The sequence below is a fragment of the Ursus arctos genome, unplaced genomic scaffold, assembly GCF_023065955.2.
Source record: "Ursus arctos isolate Adak ecotype North America unplaced genomic scaffold, UrsArc2.0 scaffold_8, whole genome shotgun sequence".
NCBI classification, from domain to species: Eukaryota; Metazoa; Chordata; class Mammalia; order Carnivora; family Ursidae; genus Ursus; species Ursus arctos.
Window position 1 is genome coordinate 72,431,627 of NW_026623100.1, and position 21,532 is coordinate 72,453,158.

Sequence of the window (21,532 nt, forward strand, 5' to 3'; positions counted from 1 at the left end):
AGAACTTTCAGGAAAGAGGGAAGTTTATGTCTTTTATAATTATTCCAAGCTATTTAAGGACATTTGGGGGATTCTTAAGAGGAAGCTTACACCAAAGTCAAATGTGTTTAAGAGACATTCAAATGATTTAGTTCACAAATTTGACATTCCATAGTTTAGATGGACTTCGAGAATTGAAAATGCTTCAACACTGAAAAATCAAACATGACATTCAACATCCATTACATACCACTAGGCATTTGTGCAAAGATACACATGCAGACCCACTGGAGTCATTAAAGAGTAAAACAGACCGTATTTATTGATATGGAGTAATTTCTAAGATACACTAATATATTGGTACAGAACACCTCTGGATGGATCTATAAGAAATTAAACACTGTGCTTGCCTCTAGATGCAAGAATTGTGGTCCAGTCATTAGAATAGAAAGGAGATTGACTTATTCATTCTCTATTTTTTGTACTAGTTCACCTTTTCTATTAACCACATGAAAATCCTACCTTAAAAAATAAATAACACTTAAGAATAACCACTGATTTAAATACATACATATATATGTATGTATATATATCTGTTCAATTAGGATAGGTGGGATCCTTGAGAGGGGAGGACTGATTGCATTTATTTAGGACTCCCCTTGCCTAGGAATTCATATATAGTAAGTGCTCTACAAACATGACACTTTTCTAAAACAAAGTTAAACTTGATTCAAAGTATTTTATGTGTTTTTAGTGAAATGTTGAAAAACCAAAATCGTAACTTCAGAAAAAGCAAAAAAATTCAAAAGTATTTCAAATTTGAATCTAATTTTAAAACATGGCATAATGTAATAAATACTAGAATAATAAACCAAAGTTTTATATCCAATCTTGGGAAAATCTCTTCATTACTCTGGACTCGTTTTCTATAAAACAATAAAATAATAATGGCAGTGCACATGTGGGAGATGTTGGAATATTAACCTTTTAGATATTAAGGTGTTTGGACAGGTAAAATTCTCTACAATTTGTTTTTGTTTTTAAAAGTTTTATTGTGATATAATTCACATACCACAGAATTTATCTATTTAAATTGCACAGTTCAATGGTTTTAGTAAATTGGAGTTTTGCAACCATCACCACAATCAACGTGAGAACATTTTCCTCATCTGCCCACTCCCCCCCAAAAAACATCCCATTAGCAGTCATTTCCCCTTCTCCCTCCTCAACCTCTCCTCCTCTGCTCCAACTCCCATAGCCTTGGTAACCATGAGTCTACTTTCTGCTTCTATAAAGAGTTACATAAATTGAATTGTATATGTAATCTTTTCCAACTGGCCTCTCACTTAGCATGCTTTCAAGGTTCATCAGGTTGTAACAGGTATCAGTACTTCCTTTTCTTTTTATTGCCAATATTCCATTCTATTGATATACCACATTTTGTTTTTCATTCATCAGCTGACGGACATTTGGATTGTTTCCACTTTTGGGCTATGGATATTTGTGTAGAAGTTTTTTGGTGGATATATATCTTCATTTCTCTTGGGTGTATTTTTGAGCGTGGATCTGCTGGATCATATGGTAACTATGTTTAACGATATGAGGAATCACCTGACTTTTTCCAAAATGGCTGCTCCATTTTACATTCCTACCAGTAGGTTATTTCTGGTAGGAATGTAAATCTCCATTTTACATTCCTACCAGTAGGTTATTTCTGGTAGGAATGTAAATCTCTCCACACCCTCAGCAACACTTGTCTTTATGATTCTGTCTGGCTGTCCTATTGGGTGTAAAGTGGTATCTCATTGTGATTTTGATTTGTATTTTTCTGATAAATAATAAATTTGAGTTTTTTCATGTGCTTATTGGCCATCTGTACATCCTCTGTGGAGAAATGTTTATTCAGGTATTTTATTCACTTTTAATTTATCTTTTTATTATTGAGTTGTTAGAGCTTTTTAGACACGTGTCTCTAGTCACGAGTCCTTTATCACACTCATGATTTGAAAATATTTTCTCTTTTATGGTTGTCTCATTTTGATAGTATCCCCTGAAACACAAAAGTTGTTGGTTTTGATGAAGTACAACGTATTTGCTTTTGTTGTCTAAGCTTTCAGTGTCTTATCTAGGAAATTCTTGCTTAATCCAAAGTCACAAAGATTTATGTTCATGTTTTCTTCTAAGAGTTTATACTTTACAACCAGATCTTTGATCCATTTTGAGTTAATTCTGCATATTGTACGAAGTAGTGCTCAAAATTCATCCCTTTACATATGGATATCCAGTAGTGCCAGTAGAACTGCTGAAAGAAAACTGTTTCCCCACTGAGTTGTGTTGGTACTCTGGTTGAAAACCAATTGAACATAAATGTTAGAGCATATGTCTGCACCCTCAATTCTATCCCATTGATCTGTATGTCTACCTTGATGCCACAACAACACATTCTTCATTACTGAAACTTTGTAGAAAGTTTTGAAATCAGAATCAGGAGAGGTGAGTCCTCCCCCCCCCCTTTTTTTTTAAGATTGTTTTAATCTATTCTGTGTCCTTTAAACTTCCATACGGATTTTAGAATCAACTTGTCCATTTGTGCAAAGAAAGCAGCTGAAATTGATTGAGATGACCTTGACTCTATAAACTAGTTTGGGAAATATCTTAATATCAAATTGTCTGATCCATGAACACGGGATGTCTTTCCATTTATTTAGGTTTGATTTCTTTCAACAATATTTTGTAGCTTTCAGAGTGTACATTTTGCACTTCTTTTGTTAAATTCATTCCAAAGTATTTTATCCTTTTTGATGCTACTGTGAACAGAATTTCTTAAATTTCATTTAGTATTATTCACTGCAGATGCATAGAAATATAATTGATGTTTGTATTGATCTTGTATCCTGATCTTGTACAATTGATCTTGTATCTTGCAATCTTGCTGAATTAGTTCTAATAGCTTCTAGTGGGTTTGTTAGAGTTTTGAATAAAAGATCCTCTCATCTGCAAATAGCAACAGTTTTACTTTTTACTTTCCAATCTGGTTACCTCTAGACTTTTTGAATGTTAAATAAATTAATGCACAATTTAATATTTAGTTATTGAAGTCAATATAGTACAAAATCATTTTTTAAAAAGGAAAGAAAAAAAGTGCTATGGAAAAAAAATCAGAAAAGCCAATAAATTAGGAAGCAAGAAATCTGGTTCCCACACCATTATTAATTAGTTGTGTGATCCTGAGCAAATTTCTAAGTCTTTTCTCATTATACATTCTATTTTGCAAATTTTTTTTCCATTTGGCATACCTGTGACCTCCTGGGGTTATGTAAGAAGTAACTTTCCCCAGTTTTTTCAGCCATTACAACCATAATTTTTAGTAATTATACTGAGCATCTTCCTCCTTTTCCATTTTTGCCCTTCACAAAGAGAGTAAGGTTACCAACACTGGAAGAGCACACTAAATGTATCTTCATATTGAGAGAAAATAAAACTCTCAGGAAAGGCACAACAGAAGACATTGAGGGAATGTAGGCAATTACAAAGAGTTATTCTCAAGGGAACAAGCTGAAATACAAATGAAAACTTTAGAGGTTTGTGGAAGAAATGAACAAAAGTGAGCAAATGGATGAAGCATTTACTCTAGTACTGTACTAACATTTTAAAACTTTAACTAAAGTAAAATCAATAAAGATATAAAAAATGGTAAAAGTGTGTTTTAAAAATATATCTTAAGTTTTAACCACAAGGATCATCTTTTAAAACCAAAGTTTTAGATATTTTTTATTAAAATTTTAATTAAAATGGAAAAATGTCTCATGATACACAGAATCATGTTACATTTTTAGGCCAAATGTAAAGATTCTGCCTCTGCCTCCGCTAGTGCTGATGGTACTAAAATTCTAAGTTATAATTAAATGTTTTTAATTCCATTTCACAAGTTTTGGAACCTTAGTTTTAATCTTTGACATAAAGGAAGAGGACTATCCAAAGAAGTACCAGAGTCACTTTTGTCCTTATGACACTGTAGAAAACTCAGAGAAACTTTAGCTGCCTCCGGGAAACAGTATTCTTCATTTCCAGCTGTTTTATAAGCCTGGACACACTGTTCAGTTTCTTTAATATGTATTTTAGGGTTACTCAAATTGTTGGCATCATCTTTCTTGAACTGGGCTGGGTTATGCTTCTGAGAACTATGCTTCATTTTCTGAGTTGTGTTTTTAGCTTTCTCAAACACTGGGACACCTTCTTCATCAGAGGAATGTCTGTCAAGGCAAACGCTCTTCTTCATTACACTTTTCTGAGTGGTTTGCACACCAACCTTTCTACTATGATCTAAAGCAGTATTTGGTGGTCCAGCTCTAACACTGGAGGTCTTTACTATTGGGTTATTGACAGAATAAGATTTAGAAGTATTCATTTTATAGTTTTCTTGAAGTAGCTGGTCTCCTTTTAGAACTTTAGATTTTCTAGATTCATTTTGCAAATGAATTCCTAGAAGATCCTTTGAAAGATGTGATGGACAATCCGAACCACTGTTAGCAATAGAAGATTCTTTTATGGTAACTAGGGACAAAGTTTTCAGGTCAACATTTGGTTGTGCATTGTCCCGAAGATATGATAATTTTATATGTATTCGTTCCTTTAAAGGCAAATCCTGAAGATGTAAATGAGTAATGCCAGAAAGTAGATGCGCTTCAGGATTAGTCTTCCGAAGACCCTGATCGAACACTTTATTAATGCTTGTGGTGCACCATTCTGATTCACATGATAATTCTTCTGGGAAATTTTTAAAAGTTTCAGGAATGGCTGTTTCAAGTTCTGATTTTAAACCATGAGAGAAAGTGTTCCTTGGAATAGCTGGAGAATTACTAAAAGAAGTACCTTCCCAGTCAATGGTGCTTAACTGTAGATCAGCAATCGCCGATACGTTATTGGTTGAGGTACCAGGTTGACTAGATTCTGGAATTAGAGACTTAGTGACAGCTGTAACTTGCTGCATAGCCAAAGGTCTCGGAGAAGACATTAAGTTCTCTTGTGTATTCAAACAGGGGGTATCTTCAGGTAAAACCAAGCTATTCAATGATGCAGAGATAGATTTCTGGGGTAATGCACAATCAGGGGTAATTTCCAAATTTAACTTGGAATTCTGCTTAGGAAAGACTTCACATATGGGGTTTAAAGTCATCTGTGACTGGAAATTCATCATATTATCTGGTTCTGGCCAATTGTTTTCTTTAGACTTAATTTTCATGCCTGGAAAGAAAAAAAAATACAATACTTCAAATACTTTGATTTTCCTTAACTTGAGTAAACAAACAAAAGAGTTCAGATCAGAAATCTTCTGCACGAGTAATTTTTATTTTTGACTTTTTTGTCTCAGTGCATTCCTCAAAACTGTGTTATAAATAATCATAACAACATAATTCTTAATAAAATATTATAACATATTTTCTCTTGGAAACAATGTCATAATTGAATTTGTTTCCCTCATCAAGTTCTAGGAAATAAAGAAAACGTGTTTATAATCAAAAACATGTTATGCATACTAGTTGCTCAACAAGCGTTAGTACAATTACTATTAACACTTGGTTAAGTTAGCAGACAGAGCAGATGGTTTACTTGTGTCTTAAAAAAGAGGGGTATCAAGACAAAAAAGCAAGAGTAAAATCCTAACTCTTGATTTTCTAGAGCTTACAGACAAGATAGATTCAAACAGAATGGGTAACTCTTCCATAACATTCGTGCATGGCATAAATAGCTATCAAATGTGATACTCACTTTTTTGTTTCTTTCCTTTCAGTTCTAAGTTTTGTTTTTGATAAACAGCAACAATCTCAGGATAAGCTGCTTCAAACAATGATTTTTCTTCTATTGTTTGTAGGACCAGTTCTCCATGTTTATCATCCATAGCATAATGTTCTAAAAGATTAAAAATACAGTAAAAACAGCTTTAATTGCAGATTTATAAATTTCAATTTTTCTAGGTAACTAAGGTTACCAGGTAAGCAAAGTCATGCACAAATTGACAGGTCATTACAGATCTTGCTTTACAATATCTCTGTTTTAATAATCCGTGAATACTAGTACAGAATTGATTTTCTTCTGCCTGGCAAGACCTGGAAAAAGAGTCCTTTCAAAATGAGAACTTTAAATTCTCTTGCTCTAAAGATGGTACCTACAGGCTAAAAACTTTGCTTAGATAAAGTTGGTTGCCTTTAATTTAGTATAATAAGTGTTAAAATTCCAGATAAAGAATGGGAATAGACAGTTTCATAAAACTCCAACATTAACTTTCTTTAGTGATGGCTCCTGAAAAGAACAGAATTGAAGATACCCCCAGGCTCACTGGACTCAAAAGCGCTGCTAAATGAAAATGAGAATGTTTGCATGTAAATTTATAATATGATAGATAAATAGACTAGATCCTTATGTTCATTTCCCTACGTGAGGGAAAAATCACGTGAGAAGCCACTATAATGGAAATATCAGTTGATGAGTTTAAAGTACAAACAATAGAAACAGATGAACTTACAGTGTTTCTTAGTTAAACTGGTTAGGGGTACATTTTTTTCCCTTAAGAAATAGCACCCACAAAGGACTACGCTGAGTTCTTTTTTTTTTTTTTTTTTTTTTAAGATTTTATTTATTTGACAGAGACAGAGAGAGAGAGAGAAAAAGCACAAGCACGGGGAGTGGCAGAGGGAGAGGGAGAGGGAGAAGAAGGCTCCCTGCTGAGCAGGGGGCCAGACATGGGACTTGATCCCAGGCCTCCAGGATCATGACCTGAGCTGAAAGCAGACACTTAATTGACTGAGCCACCCACGGGGCCCTGACAATACTCAGTTCTGAACACAGGTGTACTGCCAAACTGGGTTCATGTGATTTTTCTTTCCTGAAAATATACTACTGTTGCTAAACAGTCCCCAAAATTCTTCAGCTTTCTATTTTCCTAGTATTGCTTAGAATAGTTTATCTAATTCCTTATAATTTCATCCTTCAAAATTACCTACAACTTAAACTCTGACAAATCTACTGCCTCACTCATTCACCTAGAATCACACAATCGAATTTCAAAGCCAAATAGAAATGAATTTGGGATTACTTTCCCTTATAAATGATCTGTGCTTTCCTTGCCTTCAGTTGGGGAGCTAATTCAGAATTCACTGCATTTTTGTCTGTAGCAAAATAAGAGTAATTTGACAACCATAAATTCTCATGAAAACGATACAAAGAAAGGAGAGGAAGAGTACCTCAGGTGCTATGCAGCAACCCTGATTTCTTTAGACCCAACTACACAATGAAATCCAATGATAAGACTGTGTGCAGCAGCATTTTCTTCAGAAATACAGACCAAATATAGATCAAAACTACTTCCATATTATATTCTTAAACATCAATTATAATAGAAATGTCAACGTAAGATATTAAGATAAAATTACTTAAGTTTTTAATATTTACAATTAGCCAAAACTTATTTAAATAGCACAGGTACACTATGAAATCAATCCTCAGTGCATGTGATATGTTTCTTTATATGTACGTGTGTTTGTGTGTGTATATGTATATGTGTATATATGTACATATATGTATGTATATACATATGTATATACATGTTTTACATATGTATACAATATTTGCTAAACATACATGGTTAAATGTTACAAATTTTGCTTAGAGTGAATACATACCAGGCTTTTCCCATTCTATTTCAAAGCAATGAATTCCATTTCTGATCCGGGTTTTAACAATTCTGAAAAACAAATTCTTCTAATGAGGTCCAGCTACAGGAGTTATTTTGAAATTTTCAATTTGTAGATTGAATTATTCAGTGTCCATTGACTTTTGTTCTATTTTTATAATATTCTAAACATATGGTAAAGAATTATGGCATAGTTATTCCTTTGACTAGTTTATTTGAAAGATAATCTTATTATTAGGTGCATAGAGTTGATAATTGTAATATACTATCAGTACATTTCATTATTATTCCACATTCCTTTTTTCCATAATAATGATTTTTCTTTTAAAGTCTATTTTGTTTCTGTTCATTTTGCTACATCACTGTGATAAATTTTTACATGGTACTCTTTTAAATCTCTTTATTTTCAGATTTTGTGTAGTTTTATTCTGCACATGCCCTATAAATAGCAGAATATTGCTGAATTTTATTTATCCAATATAATGCCTTTGAATAGATGAGTTTAATCCACTTACATTTATTGTGATCACTGATCTTGCTGGACTCATTTATACAACTTATTTTGTGTTTTCTGTTACCCAACTTTTTTTTGCTACTTCCCCCTTCCTGTAATCTTTTAGTTTGACAGTCTTACTTTCCTATTTTATGTATTGGTTTCAAAGACAGAGATTGCATTTCTGGTGTTTTAGTGGTTACCCTTAATTGTTTACATGCATACTCTGTTTTAGTTTATTACCATCACTGTATATTAATCAAGCATTATGCAGCTATTTATATACATATTTTTCCAGTTAGTTTATTAAATTAGCTAAATACATTTTATTGATTTCTCTTTATTGATTGACCACTGTCTTTTGTTATCCACATCATCCCTTTGGGTTCATTTTTCTTCTTGCTTAGGTACATCCTTTAACAGTGCTTTTAGCGAGGATCTGTGATTTATTCATCAACCAGTAAGTAAGGCTTTATGATGTCTAGGTTGCTGATTATTTTTACTCACAGCTTTGAAATGTTACTCCAGCAACTTCTGGCTTCTATTACTGTCATGAAAGATGTATGCTATCTGACTGTCATTCCTTTGTAGTTTATCATTTTTCTTTGATACTTCCCCCCCAAGCATTTAGTTTGAAAATTTTTAAACCTTTGTAAAAGTTGCAAGAATAGCACAATGAATACTCCTATACCCTTTTCTGAGTTTTACCATTTCTCGGTTTCTGTCCCTCCCTTCACTTTACATTTTTGTTCCCTTTCCGGTTCATTGAAGTAGTACTATGATTATGCTTGACTATATCATTTTATATTTACTTCTTTTAATAATCTGTTATTACTACTTGTTTGAAGCAGAAAAGTGTGTGAAGACATGAACTTACTGTTATCTTGACTACAAACCCTGAATAAACTTTTAATATTTCCTACTAGACCTTTACTCTATTTTTATGTAACAAAAAGCTATATATCCCACTACTAAAGGTATTAAGATTATTAAAGGTATTAATAAGATTATTATATAGATCATAAGATACTCAGATGGAAACACAGAGACTTCTTTGTACAATTCTTCATATTACCGAATTGGCTGTAGTTGATTAGAATTCCTTCTACCAAGCTTTCTTTCTATCATGTCATAGTGGGTCAAGAGCACTAACAATTTCTCACATGCATAGTGATTGGGCCATTCCATTTTTTCAAGAGTAAATCTCTGTAAATATAAAACAAATAAAACAAGATTTTGTTATCTCTTGGAGACAAATAGCACTCCCAGGTAATATCATTTTTTATTACAGAATTAACATTAGTTACAGTGGTATCAGTGAGAATATTCCCCGAAAGAACAACGAGCCTCCTGGGGAGGCAATGTCACATAAGGATTAAGCGTGGGGGCTGTCAGTTTGAACCCCAGCATGATATTTCCGAGATGCTGGATAAATTACTTAATCTTTTTTAGCCTCAGGATTTCCATCATAAAATATAATCCAACTCAGAGATTATAACGATTAAGTGAGGTTACATGTAATGTGTTAAATATGATAGCAAATTTTAATGTTCAATAAATGTTGGTTGCATCGGTATTACTGTTGTTGGTAGGGACACGCAACAAGTACTTACAATGTATTGAACTACTCTGTCTCCCTAGCCACTATATTTGGGGTTATTATAAATAATCTCATTTAATCTTCACAGTGACTTCATGAAATAAGTAATGTTATTCCTATTTTGAGGATAACACATATACAAAGTCACATAATAAGGGATACACTGTCCAAATTTAAAGTTAGGTCACTGATTAAAAATCCCATTGCCCTTTGGTGAACACAGCATAATGTATAAACTTGTCAGATCACTAAGTTGTACACCTGGTGTGTCAACTATACTAAAAAAAAAAAAAAAAATCCCATTGCCCCTGTAAACTACACTGCCTTTTATAACAACATACTTGATCCTCACATTCTCTGGGTATTACGCCCTACCTCCAATATCTTCCTGAATACAATGAATCTGTACATGGTATATAAGGTGTCTTCTAAAGAATGGCATAATTATGGTTTGTCTTGTGGTCTGCAAAGTACGGTTCCTATGTGGCAAAGGAATGAAGATTAGAAATAAGTGCTGAAAAATACATGTGCACTCAAAGCTGTATTAAATCTCCCCTCAGACCAAAGTGATTATCCCTTCTTATCTTCCTAGTACCCAACTACATAGCGTAAAGTAAGTATTTATTTTCCAATACCTGAAACAATAATAAATCAGGTCTTTGGTACCTGATTACCTTCACCAACTTATCCTTGTTCAAAAGGAATTCTTGAATAACCTAGCAAGAGAAAATAAAATAGAAATTCAGACTTCGAACTTTTTAAAAGAACTTCTGAAATAAGATGTACATTTGAATTATTAGTTATTACCTCATGGAATGGGAATCCCTCACAACTGCAAGCTTTTCTGAAAATAAATTACATACATGTTGTTAATATAATCAGGCAATTTTAGACAGACTCAATTCATTTCATCCAATCTCTGCTCATTTAATGAAAAATGCCCTCAGATAATATCCCAGTCATCAAGCTTCTCTCTGAATAACTATTAAATCACTGTCTTCTGAGATAGCCTAATATTTGAACTAAATCAAAAAGCGGATTTTGTGAAATGTTACTCATTTAGACATGGGAGAAGGTTATGTGGAAATAATTCAAGTAGAGGTGTGTAAATAGGTCAGGACAGAAAAAAGGGAGTTAAAAAAAAGAACTTACTTCTTAATGCTGTTCTCTACTGTGCTCAGGTGTCTATCATGCTCCGTACGGTGCCACTCGCAAGGACAACAGTATTCGTAATCATGTGGTTCACAATATCGATTAGTTTTACAGAGTTTGCATCCATTACGTTCATGATCCTTAGGTGAACCTTTATGGAAACACAGAGAAGTATGACTTTCACTGCTTTTTAGATTTACCTTCTACATCCTTTTTTTTCCCCCTTATCCAAATTTTTTAAAAATGAGTACTGCCTACCAAAGTCCTTAGCATATAGGAAGGTTCCAGTACATTTAGGTTGAATAGAATGATGCATACTTTAATAATTCTTAAGACAAAGTAGATCCTGAGCTATTACTCTTACATGACACTTTTTTCTGTTGTTTCTATAGATTATTCTTCTATCTGAAACTGTTAATTTGTAACTAGAAATTATAATTTTACAATAATCAACAACAGAAAACTTTGTGGTTTATTTGGTAGCTACATGCAAGAAAAGTAGGATATAATTACTGGCATTGAAAAAGATTATGGGACACCTGGGTGGCTCAGTTCGTTAAGCATCTGGTTTTGGCTCAGGTCATGATCCCAGGGTCCCAGGATCAAGCCCCACACTGGGTTTTCTGCTCAGCAGGGAGTCTGCTTCTCCCTCTCATTCTCCCTCTGTGCTTTTCCCCACCTCTCTCAAATAAATAAATAAATAAAATCTTTAAAAAAATTATTTACTTAACAGAATAACTCATGAAATGTTTCTTTAATGAGAATATTACAAGAATATAACAGTTAATTACCTCTGCTAGTGTCTAGCCCTCAGTAACCTGCACAGCTACTTTAAAACTGTGCTTGGAACATGAATGAATTATGACTCTGGCAGAGGTGTGGGGCCCTAGTTCCCTTTCGAAAGAAAGCATGACCACTTTTAACATTGTTTTGAGAATACAGAAGAGCACACATAATTGACAGGAACTAAAACTATCATTTATAAAGTATCAAAAAACTACAGAATTGAATTTATAAAGTATTCTATAAAAACATTTATTTCATCCATGATTTCATCTATAATTTGACAATGCTTATGAACACATATTGAGACAAATAAAGAATTTCTTTTATTTTTAATTTTTATTCCTATTATTTTTTAAAGGTCTTATTTATTTATTAGAGAGTGAGAGAGAGGATGAGCTGGGGGGGAGGAAGGAGAAGGAGAAGCAGAAGCGGACTCGCCCTGCGTGGGAAGCCTGACACAGGGCTCAATCCCAGGACCCTGAGATCATGACCTGAGCCAAAGACAGATGCTTAACCATCTGAGCCACTCAGGAGCCCCAAGAATTTCTTTTAAAAGATTAGTTAATAAGATCTACCCTCACCTGGGAGTGAAAGCTGGTTCTGATCCAGTACACTAATGACATCTTTTTTTTTTTTACCAAGACTAATGAAGGGGAACGAAGTTATTTTCAATAATAATGAACATGTATTAGAAATTAGTTTTAAGTCACTGTCTTTACGCAAGTATAAACAAATGGTTTTAGTCCAATTTCCCCTTAAGACTTAGCAATATGATATATTTTTTTGTTTAAATGAATTTCGATATTGAAAACATAATTTTAACATCTATGTAATTTGAAATTGCACTCATCCTGTATTTATCATTTAATATAGGATATCATTTAATATAGGATAAATATATCCTATATTTATCATTTACATCACATTATTTCATTCAATTAACAATTATTGAGTGCCTACGGTGTATATGTGACACAATTCCTGGCACCGAGGATTTTCAATCTACTGAGGAAGATAGGTGCGTAACAAGTATTATAAGAACAGGATGACATGTGGGTTTCAGACACTAATGTTCTAGAGATAGCGTTCCCTATGTCTGCTTACCTGGATGGGAACACACAGAACAATGGGCCAGTTTTTTAATAGCTAGTGGTTGTGGATCAGAGCATGATTCCTCATTCCACTGAGTAAACCTATAAAAGAAAATGGTGTTAAAAGGAAAACGACACACACAAAAACATGGTCACCAAAATGCCATGCTCTCAAATGTCAGGCTATGCTGTTCCCTTCCTTACCTGCCCACTTGTTTTCTCTTTGATGGTAGCTAAAGTCACTGGCCCAGCCTGGGAAAACCCTCAATCTATGTACCTCAACTTAAAAACGCGGCCCCAAGGACAACAGAATTGCAACAGGGGGAAGAGAGAATTAGACAGTTAAAGAGGAAAAAAAGAAGGAAGACTGAGGAGTGGAAGGGAAAGGAGGAGGCAGGAGAAAGAGGGAGGGAAAAGGAGGGATCAGGAGAAGAGAAAAAGAGTAAGTACTCATATCCATGTACTCATATGTGTGTATTCATATATTCATTCAGTTTTTGAGTATTTTTTTAGAGAAGCTTAAGTTAGGCAGCGATACGTAGGCAGAATGGCTTGTATGTGTCTTTTTGATCTCTTTTCTCTGTGTGAGTATAAAACAAATAGAATCATGTACATGAACATTTTCCTGTATCGGGAATAGGGATGAAGGGTAAAGTATAAAACTAAATAGAACATTTAGTTTCTGAGTAAAAACTGTTTAAAAAATCTAGATCATCTGAAATTATCATTTTCTTAATCTCTTACGTAAACTGCAAAACATTGCCTGTTCAATGGCTGATTTTAAGGAAAATGTGTATCTGCTAAGATTTCTACTAAGTAAAAGTTAATTTTATTTTTGGCTAAAGTTCTAGGCAACATAAAGCCACCAAGGGGATAGTTAAGTATTCCTCATAAAACACAAGTGCTCTGAATTATGTTCCTCTACTTAACAGAAGTTAAAGGTCTAATAAAAAACTAAATTCTCTCTTCAGTTCATTGTGCAGTGTTTGGTACTAAGAGTTATTATTAGGCGTTTGGAATTTCTGACTCATTTACTACAAAGACCAAATATGAGGTTGCTAAAAATTAGCATTAATAGATGCTTTGGATAAATAAACAGAACTTTAAATGTGGAAAACAAAAGAGGGGGAAAGTCAGTCTCAATTAATTAAAATCAGAATGATACATAACGATAAGGTAATTTTAAGCACGTATTTGCTGAAATTCTGTCAATAAGGATGATTTGTAGTGAGTACCATATCTTGTTTTTATTCTTTAGATCGTTCTTTATATTATGCTTCACAATCCCCAAATGATCCCATGCCAAAGTATACTGTTTTCTCCTGCTTTGGCACAGTACTCTCTGATGAACCAGTAACAGATTCATTGAAATCTTAGATGTACCAGTAGCTTTATAGCTGAAGGAGCTCCTTCTTATTCACTCCATACTTTATTATCATTAATATTAATTTATAATTAACATTAACATAAACCATTGCTTTCATTAAGTAAATATACTTCACATGCTTTCAAAACTAAATAGCACACTCTGTGGCTATAGAACAAAGGGTACTCAAGTAAAAATTGTGACCAAGTGTTACATGTTATTAAATATTTGCAATATGGCAGGCATTGCACTTAGAGAGAATAAGTATATCAAAATATTTTATATCAAAAATAATTTTAAATATAAAATTTAAATATAAAAATTTAATTACTATGGTAAAAGTACGTGGTTATAAATAAACACGTTTGGCCTCTTACTGCTTGTGTCTGTAGTGACCTAATAATGAAAAAAATACAGCGCAGCTTAGGACGTATAGTCTTTTCTTTGGAAAATCTCAGAATAAACAAAAATCAGTTTTTATTTTATTATCATTATTTATTTTAAAGACTTTATTTTTGCAGGGTGCCTGGATGGCTTAGTTGGTTAAACCCGTGACTCTTGATTTCAGCGCAGGTCATGATCTCAGGGTTGTGAGACCGAGCCCTAGGTCTAGCTCCGCACTCAGTGGGGAGTCCGCTTGAGATTCTCTCCCTCTGCCCCTCCCTCCTACACCCAGTACTCTCTCTCTAAAATATAATAAATAATCTTAAAAAAATTTTTTTTTAAATATTTTATTTTTAAGTAATCTCTACACCCAACATGGGACTCGAGCCCACAACTCCAAGATCAAGGCATGCTCCACTGACTGAGCCAGTTGGCCATCCTCAAAATCAGTGATTTCAGGGGCGCCTGGGTGGCTTAGTCAGTTGAGCAACAGCTCTTGGTTTTGGCTTAGGTCATGATCTCAGGGTGGTGAGATGGAGCCCCACGTCAGGCTCTGTGCTCAGAGTGGAGTCTGCGTGATATTCTCTCTCTCCCTCTCTCTCTGCCCCTCCCCCCACTCACACAGGCACATGTGTGCACGCTCTATCTCTTTAAAATAAATAAATAATAACATCCTTTTTAAAGAAATCAGTGATTTTAAATGAAAATATAGATCAGTTTAAAAATACAAAACCCAGGGTGTGCTTGGGTGGCTCAACTGGTTAAGCATCTGACTCTTGATTTGGGCTCAGGTCATGATCTTGGGGTTGTGAGATTAAGCCCCATGTGGGGCTCTGCGAAGGGCATGGAGCCTGCTTAGGATTCTCTCTCCCTCTCTCCCCCTCTAAAAAAATAAAAATAAAAACACAAAATCCTTTTTTTGGAAAGCATAATATAATGCTTTTTGTAATAGTCACACTCAGTTCAACAAGATTAAATGTCTAATGTCGCAAAAAAAGAGTAATTTTTAGTTACCTTTGAAGTAAACTTTGCCCTTTCAAAGTCCATATAAGTTTTAATGCTTGCTCTTTGCCAACTCCAGGGACTCCCTTTCAGAAAGCGAAAAAGAAATGCCAATGTTAATCATTGGGGAATGGAGAAATAAAGCATGACATGTCCATCCAATGGGAGGTTGTGCGGCTGACAGAATAAGGTAATTATGTAATGATAGGAAAAGATGTGCAAGATACCTTGCCACTTGTAAAATAAAAATTACAGAATAGCCACCCTGTGATCTAGATTTGTAAGTAAAATAACTATGACATTGTTAATCTATGCAAACCAAAAAGTCACAGGATTATACACTAAACCACTGAGAGCGTTTAAGGGAGGGAGGAACAGAACTTTAGAGGGCTTTCACTTTTTATGTTAATTATTCTGATAATCTTTTAATTTGACCTAACTTGAGGTTGTATTTTTGATCAGAAAAAGCATGTTCATTTACTTAAAGATTTAATATTTAAAGACCCAGACATCAAAAGAGCACAAAGGAGAGTTCCAAGTTAACTCTTGAAATTAATAGCTTAAGAAAAGTTAAAATGAGTGTTAAGTTGCCAACACACACAAAAAATGTTAATAAATGTATATTTGCATGATAATTTCTGGTCCAGTCTTCCAGTTCCTATAAAAGTTTATGAATGTATCCTTATAAGCAGGGCTGCTATTTAGCCAATACGCACTGGGATAGACATACCAGTGTTAAAATATTTCCAAATTGGTTAGTAAATAGTCACTGCACAAGCATCCTAAGTGCCTGCTGGCAAAGGGGTCTCCCGCCAGCCTGAATCCCCTTCCCGACCCCCTTACACTCACGATCAGCTACTAAAGGGGTAGCACCTGGAATAATAGTGGTCCCCAGAAGTCTGTTTCATGGCTACAGCCCATGTCTTTGGCATACCTGTTGCTAGATATTTTGTAAACCACTCTCCTTATATTAGCACTTAGCTACATGTTAAGTTTTTTGAAGGTGAATCATGTTAGTCCATAAGTGGTAAAAATCTTTAAGTGGAACAAAATAGATACCAGTTGCGTTACAAAGGAGAGAAAACGCCAAAATAGCTAAGGTTAATACATAATGTAACACCACTGTAGCTAAAATTGGTTTCTGTGAGTTTAATTTTGCAAATTTTATCTTACATTCAACATTTGGCTGTTTCTAGACTTTAATTATGATATAATTACATATGGGAAATAAGAATCTTCTATTTCAGAATGAGCATTATAATAAAATAATTACTTTTGTGTTATTTAAAAGTTTCCCTCCTCCTGCTTCTTTTTCCTACAAGCTAAAAAAAAGTGATTTCTCTCTCTGGTCACTGATGATATAAGTTAGAAATGATGGTTAATAATTTTACAATCCTGCTATTTTTTCCTCTCTCCTAAGCTCTGGTGGAAAAAAAAAAAGAGAGATGTCATCCTTTGTTAGACTTCTCTTGGGGATAGTACAGTATAATGAAGGATTTAGTAAGAACACAGAGATGATCAGTAGGGACATAATGATGGGACTACATAGTTAGAACAATACAAGGCATTCCATATTTTTAAATATATTTAAGAATGGGGTTCTCCTTGTAATTCTTTATCACTCACCTACTAGTATACCTATTTGTTACAGAGTACCGTACTGTGCATCTTAAATAAAATGTTTCCATGAACAAAACTCAATGCAATGCTAAGAGGCAAGGAAGGATGAATGGCTTACCCCAATAATCATGTTGCCTAGCAACAGTAATAATACTGAGCACGTGCACAGTTGGAAAGCTGCAAGGAAGATTAAAAACCAAAAAATAGACAAAACAGTGGTAGAAATTCATATTGGCATGACACAAGAAAAGAGTAATTCCTGTATTTTTAAAAAAATGGTAGTAAAACTTGAATGTGAATCTCTTAGTCTAGAGTAATGGTTTACTGATATTCAAGCTGTGGGCCTACTTATTATTCCATTCTCGTTTATCACATTCAGTGTCACAATGAGCCAGTGTTTTAAGGTCACTTGAAATGCTGATTATTTTTGTTACTAAATTGTTTATTATGCCTAAAATTATACTCTAAATGAGGTTCTTAATCAGATACCCACATTATTTCTATATTTATTCAGCATGTAAGGTATCAAGAAAGACACACTGTGACTAGTAAGTAAATACAATAATCTAAGCCTACCTTTGGAAGATAATCACAGCCAAGCAATATGGCTAGTCCAACCAGAGCATCTCTATCCAAACCTAGTTTACTCTTGATAGATGACATTGTATAACAATCAACATGCGGATCCTAGAAGAAAGTACAGATTTAGTTTAATCTTCAAAAAGTAAACATTTATACATTAAACATTACAAAAAAGAATCTGTCTCTAAATGCTTAATTATTCCTAAAAGTCAAATTGGGAAAAAATTATCCTGATCACCAGAATCTTCACAGAATCTAACACTTCAGTATCTAGAAATAAAGTCATAGTTTCAAAACTGGCTTAAAAAATAAACTATAATAATAGTCAAAATTTTCCTTTTTATTTTTTCTTTTGATGTCTACAAAAAATTTTCACCTTACAAAATTAGACACTATAAAGTGAATATTATAAAAAGTAAACATTCCCTATAATTGCAATGTTGAAAGTTAGTATTGTAGTGCATATTTTTTTATCAGTTCAGAAGTAGAATTTAGCGATTCATCAGTGCATATAACACCTAGGATTCATGACATCAAGTGCCCTCTTTAATGCCCATCACCCAACTATCCCCTCCCTCCAAACCCACCTCCCCTCCAGCAACCTTCAGTTATTTTCTAGAGTTCAGTGTCTCCTACGGTTTGCCTCCCTCTCATGCATAGTCTTTCAAAAAACACTTTGACACATATATACAAATATTTATTATTATTAGCTATATTTAGAATTATATAAAAGTGCTATTTTGTAACATTTTTGCTCACCAATATGTCTTTAATATCAATAATACATATCTTTTAATTTATTTTTTTAATCTTTTAAATTTTTTTAGAGATCAAGACCTGAGCTGTGATCAAGAGTCAGCTGCTTAACCAACTCAGCCACCCAGGTGCCCCAATACTATCTTTATAATGACTGCTTGCTATTACATATAATGGACTCTGAGGCAATGTTTCTCAGTGGAGACACTATTAGCATTTTCAGAGAGATAATAATAGAATCATATGGCAAGAGGTTTAGCTTTCCTGGCTCCATTCTATCAAATGTCTATAATCTCCCTTGCCCAACCTTGACTAGTTATAACTAAAATTTCCCCTGGCAATACCTCTCTAACTGAGAACCATGGCTGCGTTTAACCATTCCCTAGAAATGGGCATTTGAGGGGCGATTAGGTTGCTCAGTCAGTTAAGCTGCTGACTTTAGCTTAGGCCATGATCTCAGGGTCCTGCAATCAAGCCCAGTGTCAGGCTCCAGGCTCAGCCCCTCCCCCTGTTCATGTGTGCTGCGCTCTCTCTCTCAAATAAATAAAATCTTGAAGAAAAAAAAAAGGAAGAAATGGGCATGTGGGTGGTTTGCCACATTTTTGTAATTACTAACAACGCCGCAATTAACATCCTTGTACATCTCTTTTTGCATACTTAGAGGTGTTTTTGTGGATAAATTACTAAAAATGGAAATTCTGGGTCAAAGCAAGACATTTCATATGCATTTTTATAACACATTATTGAAACTGATTTAGAATTACATCATGTGAAACAAATCAAGCCCTTAAAAGAGAAATCCACATTTCAGAGAAAATGAACTATGTGTCAATATTTATAACATTTCATTTACCAACTGCTATATGCCAGGCATGACGGGTAAGTATTTTACACATATTGTTTCATTTAATCATTTAATAATCCCTTTTAAAAAGGTAGTTTGTGAAACAAATGCTGAAAAAAAGAAAGAAAAGTACCTTGGTATTCATAGTGAAATTCCTGTAAACAGTCTGGGCACCATAGAGGAAAGCATCCCCATCATTGGTGAGACAGCCGTCTACATAACCACTGGCATTAAGATAAGCACACATGGCTTCAGCTTCCCCAGCTGCTTGGACCCAGGGAATTCCTAAGCATTCCAGCATATCAAGACACTGAAAAGAAAACATAGGTGCAAGAAATCTAAGAACATTATTTTATTGCTATTTTTTTCAGTGTTTGACTTCTGTATTACAAATATTAATTATAACTATTTAGATTGTTTTACAGATTGTGATATTTAAGAAACAATTGGAAATTTGAATACTAAATACTTTAGGGCATTAAAGAATGATTGCTAAACTTTAGGTGTGACAATAAGAAATGTATTGTGGTTATGTTTTTATTTTTTAAGGGTCCTTATCTTTTAGACAAAGATACTGAAATATTGAGGCTGAGGCAATATCATATGTGGGATTTGCTTCAGAATGACATAGGAGCAGGGAGTGAGTGGGGACACAGATAAAACAAGATTGGCCAAGAGCTGATAATTGTTTAAGACTGATGATGGATTACTTTTATATTGACTTAAAATTTTCTATAAAGAAAGCTTAAAAAATTATGTCAATTAAAAAGCAATCCACATTCAATTAAAAATTAATTAAAAAATTCCACTTGAGGGGCGCCTGGGTGGCACAGCGGTTAAGCATCTGCCTTCGGCTCAGGGCGTGATCCCAGCATTATGGGATCGAGCCCCACATCAGGCTCCTCCGCTGTAAGCCTGCTTCTTCCTCTCCCACTCCCCCTGCTTGTGTTCCCTCTCTCGCTGGCTGTTTCTATCTCTGTCGAATAAATAAATAAAAAATCTTAAAAAAAAAAATAAAAAATAAAAAATAAATAAAAATTCCATTTTAGAGGCACCTGGGAGGCTCAGTTGGTTAAGCGTCTGCTTTCGGCTCAAGTCATTATCTCAGGGCCCTAAGATTGAGCCCCAAGTTGGGCTCCCTGCTCAGCAGAGAGTCTGCTTCTCCCTCTCCCTCCTCACCCCACCCTGCTCATTCTCTCTTTCTAAAAAATAAAATCTTTTTAAAAATTACACTTTAGAAAAAGCATTAAATATTCAATTTTCACTGTTTTGTTCAATGTTATATCAAGATTTAAAAGAAATATCTTTAAATGATTAATAATTAATCACATTAAAATTTACATCTGCAAAACTACAAAACTTCTTCTCACATGATGGGCAACTTAATATGAGCTCTTCCAAAGAAGATGCTATTACCAAATTTTACTTGAGACCTTACAGTTCTCTTCTTTCCCTCTATCACGTCCGTACAATGAAACTGTCATGTTGTGGGAAACCACATAGGGACCAGTTGTTGATTTGCTCCCAGAAGTCAAATGTCTGTGTAGGTTGTTTCTATCAATGTGCTGATTTATAAATAATCCTCTGTGAGTTTCCTTTGTGTTATGAGTTGAACCCAGATGAACAGCTTGTAGTCTAGCCTTATAGCCTAGGGCATTCTTTCTTGTTGTGCATGCACATTACAATGAGAAATACTGGGTATGGTGAGGAAAAGAGGCTTTTTACCTGTAGTTTCTAGAAACTGATGCTACAAATATCATCTTTTGCTTTAACTGGTTGCTTGCATGCTATATTACATAATAAAAATCTCTGCCAGATGTTGCCCAAGGTGGACAGGGTTCAAAAAGACAAAGTACTATGTTGGGGAAAAAAAGTACTTTCCAGGACTCTGGCTGTGTAACTTTAAGGGAGATAGTTTTGTTACAGATATTACGTCTGCCTTCCTCTAGATAAGAAATGTCCTTTCAGGGGCACCTGGGTGGCTCAGTTGGTTAAGCATCTGCCTTCAACTCAGGCCATGATCTGGGGGGTCTTGGGATCAAGCCCCATGTCCAGCTTCCTGCTCAGTGCGGAGTCTGCTTCTCCCTCTCTCTCTGCCCCTCCCCCCCTGTTTGTGCTCCCTTCCTCTCACTCTCAAATAAATAAATCGAATCTTTGAAAGAAAGAAAGAAAGAAAGAAAGAAAGAA

The 21,532-nt window shown here is 34.4% G+C and overlaps 1 protein-coding gene across 3 annotated transcripts in view; it reads right to left on the reverse strand.

Annotated features, from left to right (window-relative positions):
• Positions 1–1,006: 1,006 nt before the first annotated feature.
• Positions 1,007–21,532, reverse strand: part of GEN1 (GEN1 Holliday junction 5' flap endonuclease) — a 31,696-nt gene continuing 11,170 nt past the window's right edge. For all 3 annotated transcript variants that reach the window (XM_057309203.1, XM_057309201.1, XM_026519227.4), the window contains 11 exons: positions 19,479–19,655; positions 17,740–17,850; positions 15,556–15,629; positions 12,805–12,893; positions 10,915–11,065; positions 10,570–10,606; positions 10,398–10,478; positions 9,238–9,368; positions 7,659–7,720; positions 5,749–5,889; positions 1,007–5,223 (listed from right to left, as the gene is read on the reverse strand). In XM_057309203.1, the coding sequence (XP_057165186.1) occupies positions 3,902–5,223; positions 5,749–5,889; positions 7,659–7,720; positions 9,238–9,368; positions 10,398–10,478; positions 10,570–10,606; positions 10,915–11,065; positions 12,805–12,893; positions 15,556–15,629; positions 17,740–17,850; positions 19,479–19,655 (2,376 nt within the window). In that variant the 3' untranslated portion in view covers positions 1,007–3,901. The remainder of the gene's footprint in view (positions 5,224–5,748; positions 5,890–7,658; positions 7,721–9,237; positions 9,369–10,397; positions 10,479–10,569; positions 10,607–10,914; positions 11,066–12,804; positions 12,894–15,555; positions 15,630–17,739; positions 17,851–19,478; positions 19,656–21,532) is intronic.